Source organism: Colobus angolensis, unplaced genomic scaffold (genome assembly GCF_000951035.1).
Source record: "Colobus angolensis palliatus isolate OR3802 unplaced genomic scaffold, Cang.pa_1.0 Scaffold5, whole genome shotgun sequence".
In the NCBI taxonomy this organism is placed as follows: domain Eukaryota; kingdom Metazoa; phylum Chordata; class Mammalia; order Primates; family Cercopithecidae; genus Colobus; species Colobus angolensis.
In genome coordinates, this window is record NW_012118487.1 from 3,935,440 (window position 1) to 3,950,204 (window position 14,765).

The 14,765-nt window shown below is 35.9% G+C and overlaps 1 protein-coding gene across 1 annotated transcript in view; it reads right to left on the reverse strand.

The window, feature by feature from the left end:
- TRAPPC11 (trafficking protein particle complex 11) overlaps positions 1 to 14,765 on the reverse strand; it is a 49,204-nt gene that overhangs the window by 29,080 nt on the left and 5,359 nt on the right. The window contains exons 4-15 of the mRNA XM_011959557.1: positions 11,143 to 11,242; positions 10,717 to 10,790; positions 8,410 to 8,506; positions 6,504 to 6,637; positions 5,712 to 5,859; positions 3,169 to 3,262; positions 1,947 to 2,026; positions 1,778 to 1,856; positions 1,643 to 1,697; positions 1,163 to 1,308; positions 858 to 919; positions 601 to 733 (exon numbers count right to left, since the gene is read on the reverse strand). Coding sequence (XP_011814947.1) covers positions 601 to 733; positions 858 to 919; positions 1,163 to 1,308; positions 1,643 to 1,697; positions 1,778 to 1,856; positions 1,947 to 2,026; positions 3,169 to 3,262; positions 5,712 to 5,859; positions 6,504 to 6,637; positions 8,410 to 8,506; positions 10,717 to 10,790; positions 11,143 to 11,242 — 1,202 coding nt within the window. The remainder of the gene's footprint in view (positions 1 to 600; positions 734 to 857; positions 920 to 1,162; positions 1,309 to 1,642; positions 1,698 to 1,777; positions 1,857 to 1,946; positions 2,027 to 3,168; positions 3,263 to 5,711; positions 5,860 to 6,503; positions 6,638 to 8,409; positions 8,507 to 10,716; positions 10,791 to 11,142; positions 11,243 to 14,765) is intronic.

Consider the following 14,765-nt stretch of genomic DNA (forward strand, 5'->3'; position numbering starts at 1 on the left):
ACAAAAATTAGCTGGGCATGGTAGTGCACGCCTGTAAGTAATCGCAGCTAGTCAGGAGGCTGAGGCTGGAGAATTGCTTGAACCTGGGAGGCAGAGGTTGCAGTGAGCTGACATGTCACTGCACTCCAGCCCGGGCAGCAGAGTGAGACCCTGTCTCAAAAAAGAAAAATAAAATAAATACATAAATAATATAAAATAAAATTTAAGTAAATATAGCTTCAAAACCATCTTTAATTTTAAAAATACAGCTACTCTTGAAATGTAGATGACAAGATTTTAAACGAAAAAGAAAATAAATTTATTATTTCAAAATACCTACCTAGACAGTAAAGCACAACCTTTTAAGTAAGTATCAAGTGTTTCCAATAACACCTGAACTACAAATGAGCAAAGTACATCTTAAAACATAAATCAAGTATTTAAGATCCTAACTATCTTTATAAGTCACTGAGGGGACACACACACACAAATCAGTTTATCTATAACATGATTCTACTTTGAAAATTCTTTCTTGACTTTTATGTTTATTATTCTGCATCTATTCATTTTGCAGAAAAAGACAATTTCTCTGACATCATACTGTAGATGTTAGCTACCTACCAAATGGCACAAAGTCTTGTACTCCTATTGTGAAAATATTGCTGCCAGCCAGAGAAATCCGGTCTGCCCACAGCTTCTGAGCAGTTTTCACAGCGAAGATATCACAGTCGGGTTCTGGATCAGGACTTTCATTCTGCATCAACACAGAGTTAACATTCATTCAACTAGTTGAAAAAAACCACGACTTGCATTAGTTGATACAGATATAGGTACACATATTCCTAATACCACACTCTATATAAACAATTCCAACCTACCATTAAAACATTTATGAGGTTCTTTTCTATCCGAGACTTTTGGTCATCTTTCAGAGTTGAAGCTAGTATGAAGAATGAAGGAAAAACATTGTAAGTACTTATAATTAAGTCTACTACCCCCATTTATTGCTTTAAAAACTTTACATAGCAATAAATACCTCTTTAAGATGACTAAGCACAGTGATTTGCACGTAGTAAAAGTATACTAATTCTCTGGAACCGAATTATTCTTTAAATTTTAAAAAGCTTAAAGATGCCAAATCATTTTATATATCAAGAATTTTACTCAAAAAACATCAGGTTACCTCTGCCAAGGAGTTCTAGGGAGTAAGTAATGTAATCCTTTAATTGAGCCATGAGGTAGGAGCACTTCAGAGCTGTAGTTAATATAGACGTGAGCAGAGTCCACCACCCTTCACTCCGATAATCACACATCACATAATCCAGCAACCTCAAAGAAGACAAAATGTAATACTGAACTGGCTTCACAAGAAAGGGTTTGAAGAGTTCATGGAGAAAAAAGTACTTTCCTCATTTTATGTAAGTTTAGAAAAATCTTACTGAGATGGTTGAACAGCTATTCTCCTATTTAGCTAAACGTGAGATTTCTTAAAACGCTGAAAAAGATTGTGCCATTAATGGCACTTGAAAACACATTACAAAATGGAGTTTAACAGCAATAGAAATAAACGTGAAAATACAAACTCCTTCCACACCGATTTCTATTTCAATTTCACTTCAGATAATCCAAATACTTGTAAAAGTAAATCGTGAACAAGACTCACTTCAAAGCTTTGGTATAATCCTTCGCGTAGTAATATTCCTCTCCCATCTGAACCACTATAAAGGAAAGAAGATTTATGTATGTAATTTAAAGCCATTCAAAGTTGCATGCAATGGTGACGTTTGCGGACACATACTTAGGTGACTTTTCATTCGCGGGCACTTATACTTCTTGAACTGTGCGACAGCATTGCTCAGGAGAGTTATGATGACTTCCTAGTAGAAAAAGTAGAGTGCAAAACATTGCAATACAAATATATTTTTTTAACAGTGTAAAAAATAGTTTATATTGGACACAAAACTTACAGAGTGAGCAACATTTCTCTCCTTCAGCTGAATGGCAAGAACTCCCACCTTTTCTTTTTCAGGATCAGAAAGATCAAAACCTGCGTAAGATGAGACACAACCCATTCTAGATAGCTCATTTAATATAAATGTTCACGTGAATATTGTATGTGTACACTCCTTGAAACCTTTATTTAATATAATCATGTCAGATTCTTCAACATTCTAGAATCTTAAAGATGCTAAGAGGCAGCTTTATTAACATGGAAACTTCCGTGTTCTGTTCTGATGGGAACATTATTGAGCTCCATGTTCTTCTACCTACTGGAATCAATGATCTGAAAAGCAATGTTAATATCATCCTTTATAGAGGATACACTCACTGGAGATTAAATCATTTCCTTTTTTTCTTTTTTTTTGAGATGGGGTCTCGCTCTGTTGCCCAGGCTGGAGTGCAGCGGTACAATCACAGCTCATTGCAGCATCAACCTCTTAGGCTCAAGTGATCCTCCCATCTCAGCCTTCCAAGTAGCTGGGACTACAGGCACGTGGCACTATGTGTGGCTAATTTTTGTATTTTTTTGTAGAGATGGGGTCTCCCTATGTTGCCCATGCTGGTCTCAAACTCCTGGCCTCAAGCAATCCTCCTGCCTTGGCCTCCCAAAGCACTGGGATTACAGGCATGAGCCACTTTGCCTAGCCAGTAATTTAACAGTTCTAGCTCAATTGCTTGAATTAAATTATGTATAAAGCACTAAAAAAATGCAGAGAAATTATTTTTAAGGTAATACAAGTTAATGCTGTTTTAAAAAGTCAAATCAATTGCTAAAGTTAACTGGTTGAAATAAGACAGCAGTGGCATGTGTCATTTAAAACAAAAGATGTTCAAATGTTGTACTTTTTTTTTTTTTGAGATGAGGTCTTACTATGTTGCCTGGTCTGGAGTGCAGTGGCTGTTCACAGGTGTGATCCTTCCGCCTCAGTCTCCCAAGCAGATGGGGACTACAGGCATGTGCCACCACACCCAGATAAATGTTTTAATCACATCAATGACTTTAATTATAAAGTCACTCTAAGATGTAGTGATACATACAAAGCATTCTAAAAATGAAAACAATGTTTAAAAAGCACACATTTTTACTTCAACATAATTTCTTATGCATGTGCAGCCAATGGAAAATCTATTATAGCTATTGCTGCCTTTTGAGGTTGAGAGGAAAGGATGGAGGGAAAAATTATTTACTTAGTATTCCTTGTCGCCATGATCTTTGTCCATAAAAGTCAAGAACGCCTGTTTGTGTTTCTAAGGGATCAGGATTGGGATACATTACAGAAGCCTGTAAATTAAAACACAAACCTAAATAATAGTTTATGGAACTCATTGCAAATCAACTCTTGCCCAATCTTGGATTGAACAAAAAACTTTTCATAAATACAACCACCAAACATACATTCAATTATCAAATTTGTGAGTATTTTAACATAAATTTTAACAAAAATTAAGCTTAAAATGTTTCATTTAATATTTAAGTAGCCTTATAAAAATCAATCTGATTCTGATGAATATTTCACAGTAATTTCTTCACTTTTTTAAATCTTTGCTTTAATAAACCAGTAAAACTATATTACAAATTATGCTCTATATTTATTCCACATGCATACATGCTGTTTGTGTAAATGAAAACAATGTTACAAGGAGTTTTACAGAGAAGACACTATTTCCCCTCTTTATCACTTCTGTATTAAATGCTGTATTGTGGGGGAATATTTCTGGCACCAGAACTGACAGATTTACAGTGCTTTTTCTTCTTTTTAACCTTTCCCCCGAAACCAAAATGTAACACATGAAAAATGTAGAAAACATCCAAAAGGAAAAGGATGAAAATCTAAATTACTTATAAACCTACTACCAACTCCCACTATTAAGAAAGTATGTTATCATTCTTCCAGATTTCACATGTAAAAATTTGTTAATGATTAATTTTCAACCTTCTTCTTTCATTTAAATATATTCTGTATATTTAACCCAGCATTAAATATTCTTCTAAAACATCATTTTTCATGGCTGCTTGCTAGTGCATATTTTAATGCATTCCCTACAGCTATTCATCTTATTTCTATTTTACAATTAATAAATCTGTGAGAACAACTTTATAAATAAATTTTGGTACTTATCTCAGAATTTATTAGCTGCCTTAGTATCTCCAAAAATTAAATTCTAAGTCAAAAGATATGCATAGCTTTAAAGCTTCTCAAATTATTATTTGATGGAAATATTATTTTACATTTTAACCAATGATATTTATTAATGCCCAGTTCCTTACATTCTTATAAAATCTAGTTTTAATCACTTTTTAAAATACTGTGTTCAAATTAGAATATGCCAAACTTTAGAAATATAATACATACAATAAAATTATAAATCATACAAATAACATGGTAAAAACAGTTAACTCATCATTTCAGAGAAAAGAATCATTAAATATTAATATACAATCTATTTGGTTTTGGAACAGTTTTTTTTTTTTTTTTTTGAGACAGAGTCTCGCTCTGTCACCCAACCTGGAGTGTAGTGGCCAGATCTCAGCTCACTGCAAGCTCCGCCTCCCGGGTTCACACCATTCTCCTGCCTCAGCCTCCGAGTAGCTGGGACTACAGGCGCCCGCCACCTCGCCTGGCTAGTTTTTGGTACTTTTTTAGTAGAGACGGGGTTTCACCGTGTTAGCCAGGATGGTCTCGATCTCCCGACCTTGTGATCCGCCCGCCTCGGCCTCCCAAAGTGCTGGGATTACAGGCTTGAGCCACCGCGCCCGGCCAGGAACAGTTTTAAAGATAGTACTACTGATAATATTTACTCATCTTCAGAGAACTGTAGGTTTTAAGTGAAAATAAACTGATGTAACTCTATAAATATAAATGTATTAAATATGTATACCACGTTCTTATTTTAAAGGTGTTTATAGGAAAACTGATATCTAAACGTAATCATCCAAGAAAAAGGCAAAATGAAACATCAAGTTTAAGAAACTATGCAATTAACACTATTCCTCAGACTCTTAAAGAATCTCCATGCAGGAGGCTGGGCGCGGTGGCTCACGCCTGTAATTCCAGCACTTTGGAAGGCCAAGGCGGCGGATCACCAGAGGTCAGGAGTTCGAAACCAGCCTGGCCAACATGGCGAAATCCCATCTCTACTAAAAGTACAAAAATTAGCCCGGCGTGGCGGCGGGCACCTGTAATCCCAGCTACTCAGGAGGCTGTGGCAGGAGCATCACTTGAACTCAAGAGGTGAAGGCTGCAGTGAGCTGAGATTGCGCCACTGCACTCCAGCCTGGGCAACAAGAGCGAGACTCCATCTCCAAAAAAGAGTCTCCATACAGGAAACCCCAGGAAGAGAAAGAAGTCAAAAGTTATCCCCTCCAGTGGGTCAAAACATATTTCCAAACTCTTACAGCAGTGATCGTAGAAACAAAACAATGGATTTATAGTGTAACAAGGATGAAAATGCGGCTTTTACTTTAAAGTAATTTTCTCTTGTCTAAATAGTCACTAACTTACTGCCAAAAATAAATTAGTTCTTCAAAGAAAAATGTCTGCTCAATTCACAGGTGAAAACAGAGTACTCGGGCTAAAACCAAAAATCAATGTAATTCCTAAAACTATAAAAAGTAAAAACTCATTAAATTTAAAGACTTGGAAAAAATTATCAACACCAATCAGTTCTAGCTTCTTTCAAAAGAAGAATAACTTTTCTACGTGCTAGATAATACGGAGTCAGTAACTTACTTCGTGGTTACAGAGGCTTTTTGCAAGCTGTTTCCGCTCCTGGGCATAGTATGCTGCCTGCTGGTAATAGAAACCGGGATTCTGAGTTTGAATAGCTGTTAACCCTAACTTAATCGCTTCATCAAATAAATCTCCAAAGGCCTGGAATCTTAAAGAAAAAAAAAAATCAAGAAATAAAAAGGGATGAAAAGAAAAAGAAGCTTATTTCTGGTAATTCATCCTGGGAATCTTAACCTCAGCAGATTGTATTAAAATGGTGCTAGTGATGAACAGTTAATATTTGTTGTAATTTCTTTGTAAATATTAATACACACTAACTGTAGGTTACAGATAGGTTCTATATTTAAGTCATCGCTTCTAACAAGTCTTCATAAATATACCATCAAAGTAGATCTCAATATAGTTCCTACCACTCAAACAAATACACCCAAGTTCCTGGGAACAATTTCATTTTAGCAATTTTTAAACTTCATTCTCAAAAAGTAAACTCCAGGACAGCAGAAATTTTGTTTACTGCTATATCCTCAGGACCTAGACACATGGTAGAGACTCAATAAATATATGTTGAATGAAAAAGACGGTACCATGAACTAAATAATTGCCATTAAGGAACTGTATACAATATCAACCTACAGTATTACCAGAAATATACAAACATACTTATGCTACATCATCAAAAACCTACTTAGTGACCAAAAACCTGGTTCAGTTTTAGAACTAGAGTCCATGCTATTTCTCCAAATACTATATATTATTTTTAAAAATATTCTAAAAGTACAATGTAAAACATACTGTTTAGACATCCATGCAGCATGCTCAAAAGACAACTCTGCACTTCCAATCTTTTTCTTACACAAGTCGATGTGTTTCCGGAACTGAGCAATTGCATCCAATGGGGTGTTGTGTTGAAAACACAGCCTACAGATCTGCAAAATGTAAAATTGATCCCAAAATAAAGGGAAAAAAAGAAAGTCAAAAGGCATATTCGTTTAAAAACTATTTTGAGAATAACATTAAAAAAAGACTATGAAATTTCCTTCTCTGAAGCTCTTTGCAATACAATTAATTTTCCTCATCAGAATGGTTATGCTAAAACCAAAGGTTATATATCCCTTTTAGAAATGAAATAAAATAACTCAGTGTTTGTACATAATTTATTCTAAACTTTAGAAAAGCTTTTAAAAAATATGGAATAGAATTTTAAATTATCCCCAATGAAGAACATAAAGATGGACTAAAATAAACGATGTCCAACAGGTAACAGAAAAGACTGATCAATTTTCAGTTTTAGATTTGCCATAAAGCTAAAGATTTTCTGTAGCATAATTAAAGCAAAGTTACCTCTATATCAAACAAGTATTACAGAAATTCTTGAAAATTTTGTGTCTGGTATGCTGTTTCAAAATAGTACTAATATTTACGTACTTGGGGTAAAAGGAAAAAAGGAAGAAACAAAGCCTAAGTGTATTTCCATATGCTTGTTACAATTTTCACTTTTATTTTTTAAGTACAAAGGAACATATGAAAAGTCAGTCTCTCATCCATTCCTGTCCCTCAGCCATCTAATTTCCCTTTCTAGAGGCAGTTTCTGCCATATGCTTCCTGATATATTCTACACACAGATAAGTATGTGTGTGCCTTTCTATAAAAATATTGTTTTTATACAAATAATAACATCACACTAAATATGCTAATCTGTGACTTTATTCATCTTGCAATATATTTTGGGTATCATTCCATATCACTACATAGAGCTGCCTTATTCTCAATAGCTTTTAATATTCCTTTGTTTACAGTTATAATTTACATAACCAATCACCTATAACTGGGTTGTTTCTAATCTTTTCCTATTAGAAAAAAACAGTGAATTAAAGCATCTATTTGGCCATACATCACCAACACAGTGTCAGGCATCTTTAAGAATGTGAAAAAACTAAAAGCAAACCAAATAGCTGTTGCTTGACTTCTGAGGGTATCTATTCCTGTGATGCACAATCTCAAAATAAAATGCTCAAACAGTAGGTATAAAAGTTTCCTCTGGCCGGGCACGGTGGCTCACACCTGTAATCCCAGCACTTTGGGAGGCCGAGATGGGTGGATCACGAGGTCAAGAGATCGAAGCCTCATCTCTAATAAAAACGCAAAAATTAGCTGGGTGTGGTGGCGCATGTCTGTAGTCCCAGCTACTCGGAAAGCTGAGGCAGAAGAATCGCTTGAACCCGGGAGGCAGAGGTTCCAGTGAGCCGAAATCCCACCACTGCACTCCAGCCTGACAACAGAGCGAAACTCAGTCTCAAAAAAAAAGAAAAGTTTCCTCTAAGGTGAACAGATACACCTTTTCTGTGCCATTAAACCGAGAAAGAGTCACATAGTTCTAATAATTTTATCTTTTAAAACCCAGTAATACAGGCAGTTTTCTTCTCAACTCCTCCTTGCTCCCACTGAAAAACAAATAAACAAAAACTAAAAAACCTTTCAAACTTTAGAAACCTCTAGAACTTATCAATTCAAAACACAACTACTACAAATAGGCTACTAAGAATCAAGGCCCTTCTGAGAAAAAGGATATAAAAGGAGAGATCATAATTAATCAAATACTAACTTTTCAGAGCAAGAAACTAATTTTGATGTTCACATTTTTAAAAAATCATTTAATATTTAAACACAAATTCCCTGTATTTGGAAGCAGAACTATTACCTTGTAGTTTATAAATCCTGCCATAGTCTTAATTTCCAGAATATTAGTTTCATGGGCTCTCAATTCGTGTACAAGGTTATAGGCAGTCCTATAATTCCTAAATGGGGAGGGTGGTTAATAATGTTATGAATTAGTTTAATAAACAATTTCTACAACCAAATCACTAGAAATAACAGAATAGTTACTCAACATTTCTTAGTGCTCAAGAGCTCAATAATGTCAATCTCTGATTTCCTGATAAATGAGCTATTAACAAATATATGTGAGAGGAATCAATGATTTCATAAAGAACAGAACCATGACATGTGCATTGTTATTTTCATCATCAACATCGGTCAATAACAAACAAAGGAAATTGGACAACAGTCCAGAAAAATCAGCATTCTGCTAAAAAACATAAGTATTTTAAAGTACCATTACAAGCTCTCAAATAGAAATTGTATTAGCAAAGGTGATATCAAGCCAGCACAGGTCAGCCGGGCGCGGTGGCTCACACCTGTAATCCCAGCACTCTGGGAGGCTGACGTGGGCGGATCACTAGAGGTCAGGAGTTTGCGATCAGCCTGGCTAACGTGGTGAAACCCCATCTCCACTAAAAACACAAAAATTAGCCAGGTGTGCTAGCACATGCCTGTAATCCCAGCTACTCAGGAAGTTGAGGCAGGAGAATCCCTTGAACCCAGGAGGGAGAGGTTGCAGTGAGCTGAGATTGTGCCACTGCACTACAGCCCGGGTGACAGAGCGAGACTTCATCTCAAAAAAAAAAGACAGCACAGGTTAACAGCTTTTTAACTCCAAGTACCTCTACAGGTTAAGCGAATATTACTGGCCTCAGGGAAAGTCTACAGAGGAGGGAAAAATGTCCTCAGGGCAGCTCATGCTGAAGGAGAAGGATGGTGAGAAAGGAGGGCCTGGTAGGAACAGGGCCTACCTTGCGCATGGAAGGTAATGAGAAAATCTCAAAACAGGCTTTTCATAGAAAAAGTCTGTTCATAACTTCTCCAGGTAAAAGTATTTCTTTCCAGAATTACTTTTGAACAGAACTGAAATTGAAGGATTTAAACTAATACCATCCATAAAAATGAACTACAGGCCAGGCGCAGTGGCTCACACCTGTAAATCCAGCATTTTGGGAGGCCAAGACGGGTGGATCACCTGAGGTCAGGGGTTCAAGACCAGCATGGCCAACATGGTGAAACCCTGTCTCTACTAAAAATATAAAAATTAGCTGGGTGTGGTGGCAGGTGCCGATAGTCCCAGCTACTCGGGAGGACGGGACAGGAGAATCACTTGTATTCGCTAGGCAGAGGTTGCAGTGAGCCGAGATTGTGCCACTGCACTCCAGCGTGGGCAGCAAGAGCAAAACTCTGTCTCAAAACAATACAAATAAACTACATTAAAGCCAGTTATATGAAGTTGTTGAGATTCAGGAAACACAACTTGGTGCTCTGGTCCTTAAACCTCTCAAAACAACAAAGATAAGATATTTCTGCAATATTCCTGTGAATACTAAAATTATTTTTATTTATTTCTACTTTTCTTTCCCCTTCTCAATTCTGGGATAAATAGCTGTTTTTAATACCTTTGTCTTCAAAAACGGAGTTAAAGCTACAAAGAGGTCAAGTTTCATTAAATTCTCCTTGGTAAAAGCAAAGGACTAAAATGTTTAACCACTGCCAACACATCTGCAACTAATCTTCAAAGCTCTAAGCAGACACTTCAAATGGAAAATGATGCAACTGATATTAAAATTTTTTAAATTAAAAAATACTTGAATTCAATAAATGTACTAGTAATATAAACCTATAAAAATCAACAGTCTGATGCTCACTTCAGCAGCACATACACTAAAATTGGAGCAATACAGAGAAGATTAGCATGGCTCCTGCACAAGGATGACATGCAAATTCGTGAAGAGGTACATTTAAAAATTTATTTTGGAAAAAAAAGTCAAGTCTGATTTAGATAATGTTTAAATCAGTCTCTTACAAGAATTTTACTGAATATACACATAAAAAATAGTCAAGAAGATGGGGAAAATTTTAATATTACATTTCTGTGGCTCACAAAATTTAATTAAACCAGAAAGCTTTATGACACAATGAAATTTACTTCCAATAATAAAAATGAAAATTTTTTAAAATCCTAAAATATTATATTCCATTCATCTCTAGACTAATTACTAAATCTAAGCAATATGAACACTTTAAAATTAATTATAGTTTGGTTGAGATTCAGAAATTGCCATTTCATGTTATTGTTAATATAAAAATAGGAAACATTTAGTTTGAAAGCTTAACAACTTACTTCAGCGCATTTTGTGTATCTTGTTTCAACTCACTGAAGAAAGCTATTTTGAACTGATGCCTAACAAATAAAAGCTAAAAAGAGACAAAAAAAATCACTATTATACATATTCTATTTAAAATGTGAAAATTACAATAATGTTTATTACGAGGAAACAAAAAAGAATGAAGAAAAACATTCAAAACTGAAATCCAAGAATTATTCCCACAAGTAAGAGTACAGTTAAGAAGGCTATAAAAATCTACCTTTAAGAACTTTAAGAGCAAAGAGTGTAATTCAAAAACAAATTAATTTTTAAAAGCTTTAAAAAAATCTTTAGAAATGTTGAAACCATTGAAAACATTAAAGTATTAACATGTAATAATCACCTCAAAAATAGTAATAATCCACTCTAGAATGCTTCTATTATTGCAAAAAATCACGTACCTGGTGTGTTGTTTTATTCAAAAATTCTTTATGAGATTTCACTCTTCTGATCTCAGTGTAGTAATAAGTCTGTGCATGTTCATAAAAGGCATTTTCCAATCTGTTAAAAAAAACCAAACCAGCATTTAAATATTACAGTTATTTTAAACCAAACTTTTCAAGAATCATATTTGTGAGACCTGAAAGTAAAACAGTGACAGAAATATCTATTTTACATTATGAATAAGACAAAGTGAAGCAAAAGATAACCTGAATTTTCAGATTAAAAAGTCTAAAAACAAGACCATCCAAAAGCCATTTACAATTATTTATAATACAGGATACAACAAATAAAAATACCTTTTTCTGACTCATAAACACTTGGTAATCTCTTTTTTTTTTTTGAGACAGGGTCTGGCTCTGTCACCCAGGCTGGAGTGCAATGACACAATCTTGGTTCACTGCAACTTCCACTTCCCTGGTTCAAGTGATTCTTGTGGCTCAGCCTCCCGGGTAGCTGGGACTACAGGCATGTGCCACAACGCCTAGTTAATTTTTGTATTTTTAGTTGAGGTGAGTTTTATCATGTTGGCCAGCCAGGCTGGTCTCGATCTCCTGACCTCAAGTGATCCGCCCACCTTGTCCTCCCAAAGTGCTGGGATTAGGATCACAGATGTGAGCCACTGCTCCCGGCCTAAAATTTGGTTGGAATCTCTAAAAGGACATTTGCCCTACTATTTTATATTTTTGTAAAAAGTCTGAAAAAAAATTATTACTCAATTAGATTTCACTTTTTTTGTGATTTTAGTATTTAGGATTTAAAGGAATAAGAAAACTAATGGGCAAAGAACCAAAAATGAGAACTGGCAAATAAGGTGAAAACATTTGTGTGATTTAAATCGTCCATCATTCTATAACCTACATAGGAACAAGAAAATCTGACTAGAGATGGATACATAACTCAAGTTTTCTTTGGTGAAAAGAAGTCATCAGGAGTTATCTGCCTAGGGCATGAAAGAAAGCAGAACTCATAGCCAGATAAAAGACGAACTTAAATATCAGATATTATATTTTAAATTTGCTTTTCTAGGTTACAATTTTATTTATTTATTTATTTATTTTGAGACAGGGTCCTGCTCTGTTGCCCAGGCTGGAGTGCAGTAGTGGGATCAAGTCTCACTGCAGCCTCAGTCTCCTGGGCTCAAGTGATCCACCCACCTCAGCCTCCAGAGTAGCTAGAACTACAGGCATACATGACCACACACAGCTAATTTTTATATTTTTTGTAGAGACAAGGTTTTGCCATGTTGCCCAGGCTGGTCTCAAATTCCTGGACTCAAGCAATCCAACTGCCTCAACCTCCCAAAGTGTTGGGATTACAGGCACGAGCCCCCATGTCTGGCCTTTTAAGATTTTTCTATTTTCAAAACTGTAGTTTTAAAAATGTTAAAATATGACAAAATTAGAATCAACCTTGAACCAAATAATGTGTGAAGGAATGTATTAACCTAAGTTGTCCTTTAAATTTTGCAAATGGGGGCCGGGCGCAGTGGCTCATGCCTGTAATTCCAGCACTTTGGGAGGCCGAGGCGGGGAGATCACGAGGTCAGGAGATCGAGACCAGCCTGGCTAACACGGTGAAATCCCATCTCTACTAAAAATACAAAAAATTAGCCAGGCGTGGTGGCGGGCGCCTGTAGTCCAGGCTACTCGGGAGGCTACGGCAGGAGACTGGCATGAACCCAGGAGGTGGAGTTTGCAATTAACGGAGATGATGCCACTGTACTACAGACTGGGCGACAGAGTGAGACTCCGTCAAAAAAAAAAAAAAAATTGCAAACAGCAACAAGGCACTGACTAGAATGTCTAATGTTATGGTAGCCAGAAATATGTCTACAGGCTATTCTGAATGATTAAAAAAAAAAAAATCTTTCTCAACAGAGAATTGGTATTAATCTAGATTGTCTCAGTAAATACCAAAGATAAGTGTGGCTTTAGTTTTCAAGCTGAATGTGCACTTAAGAGATAAAATACCCGTTAAACAGTCAATACAGAAGACTGAGAGTAAGGAGGCCTGGTAAGTGCTATTATTTCCTCTAAACTGAGGGACACAGAGTCGAATCTTCCCCTCGCGTTAACCGTGACAGGCTACAGCGACATCACGGGATATAGAGCGCAAGTGCTGTAAGACTTCCACTTTCTAATTCATACACTTGTTTATTATTTGAGGTTTATTTGGAGAAAACCTTACAACCTTATAATTCACAAACATAAAGAAAGAAATGACAAATCTAGTCAAGACATAAGGGGGTTGGTGAAAAGACTAATTCTTTTACCAGATACTCAAACATTAGGCTGTTAAGGCAACACCAAACAATTAAGAATGCTCTTTTAAGGAAAGAGACCTTGAGTGTTCTTTGTTCTACAATAAAAAAAATCCAACTGATTCAGTCTTCCCGTTTAGTGATTTAAACCAGCTGAACTTCAAACGTCCATGCTTTTTTATAACATTCCTCTGTCCGAAATAAACACTACTTCCTCCCACTAATCCACACCTTCAAGCAAGTTGCAGATCTTCCTCTTCCTTAAACCTTCCCAGATCGCATCTATTCATTTCTTCTCTGAAATCCCGTAAAACTTACAAACTATATTACAGAATTTACACTTGCAGTGCTCTGTGGGATTTAACATGGATGCTTTTGGTCTCCACAATTAAATTAGCTTCTTTATGAAGGTAGAAATCTGATCAATGTGTTTTGAGCTAGACAAGATGCACACGTACATACCTATATAGAAATACACACACAGTTATCTATATTTTATTGTTTGACCTGTCCTGAAATAGAATTTATCCTACCAGATAATTTAGGTTAAACTTTTAATTACAAACTGCTCCCTATTCTAACTTATTAGAAAACACTTATATTTACTCTTAGCAATAATAATATAAAATCACCTGGAGTCCATTTTCTGCTACCACTGCACTAGCATATCAAGTAATCACATTTTTCAGAGCATACAAACATATATTTTAGCCACTGCAACTAACTTTGAAAAACTAGCACTGATTCCAGGAAAGAGAGGAGCTACCAGTTTTCAGGTAAAGGATATTCTAGGACATTCTAGCTTCTAAGTTATAGATGCAGATTTATGTCTAAAAGGGGTGTTCTTGAATTTTGTAAAGTACCTAAGAGGCAAAAACGTTCACACAACTTTGGAGGACAAAAGGAGGAACTACTGTGTACTTAAAAGGAAGTTACATTGAAGGTAGATCCTGTGCTAAAGACTGCAAATAAAAGGCACAAGAGCAGAAGCAGGAGCAGCAGTTGGGGCTGGGGGGGATGAGGGGTGGGGTCCTTATATCCTTTCTTCCTTTCCCCTCCACCTTTTCAGTAAAAGGGGACAGAAGGGAGACTGAAATACTGTTTCAATACCGTCCAGCCCAGCCAAATGCTTACAGCAGTTACGATTTTTAATTTATGGAAAGATGAAGATCAGAGACAAAAATCTAAATGCACAGATCTGTACATCTGCATACATTATTTTGTTTTTTTAACAACGGAGTTCAGGCCCATTGAAATTCTTTGCTTCAAATAATTTTAAACTAATTAGAAAACTGCTTTCAAGGCCGGGAACAGTGGCTC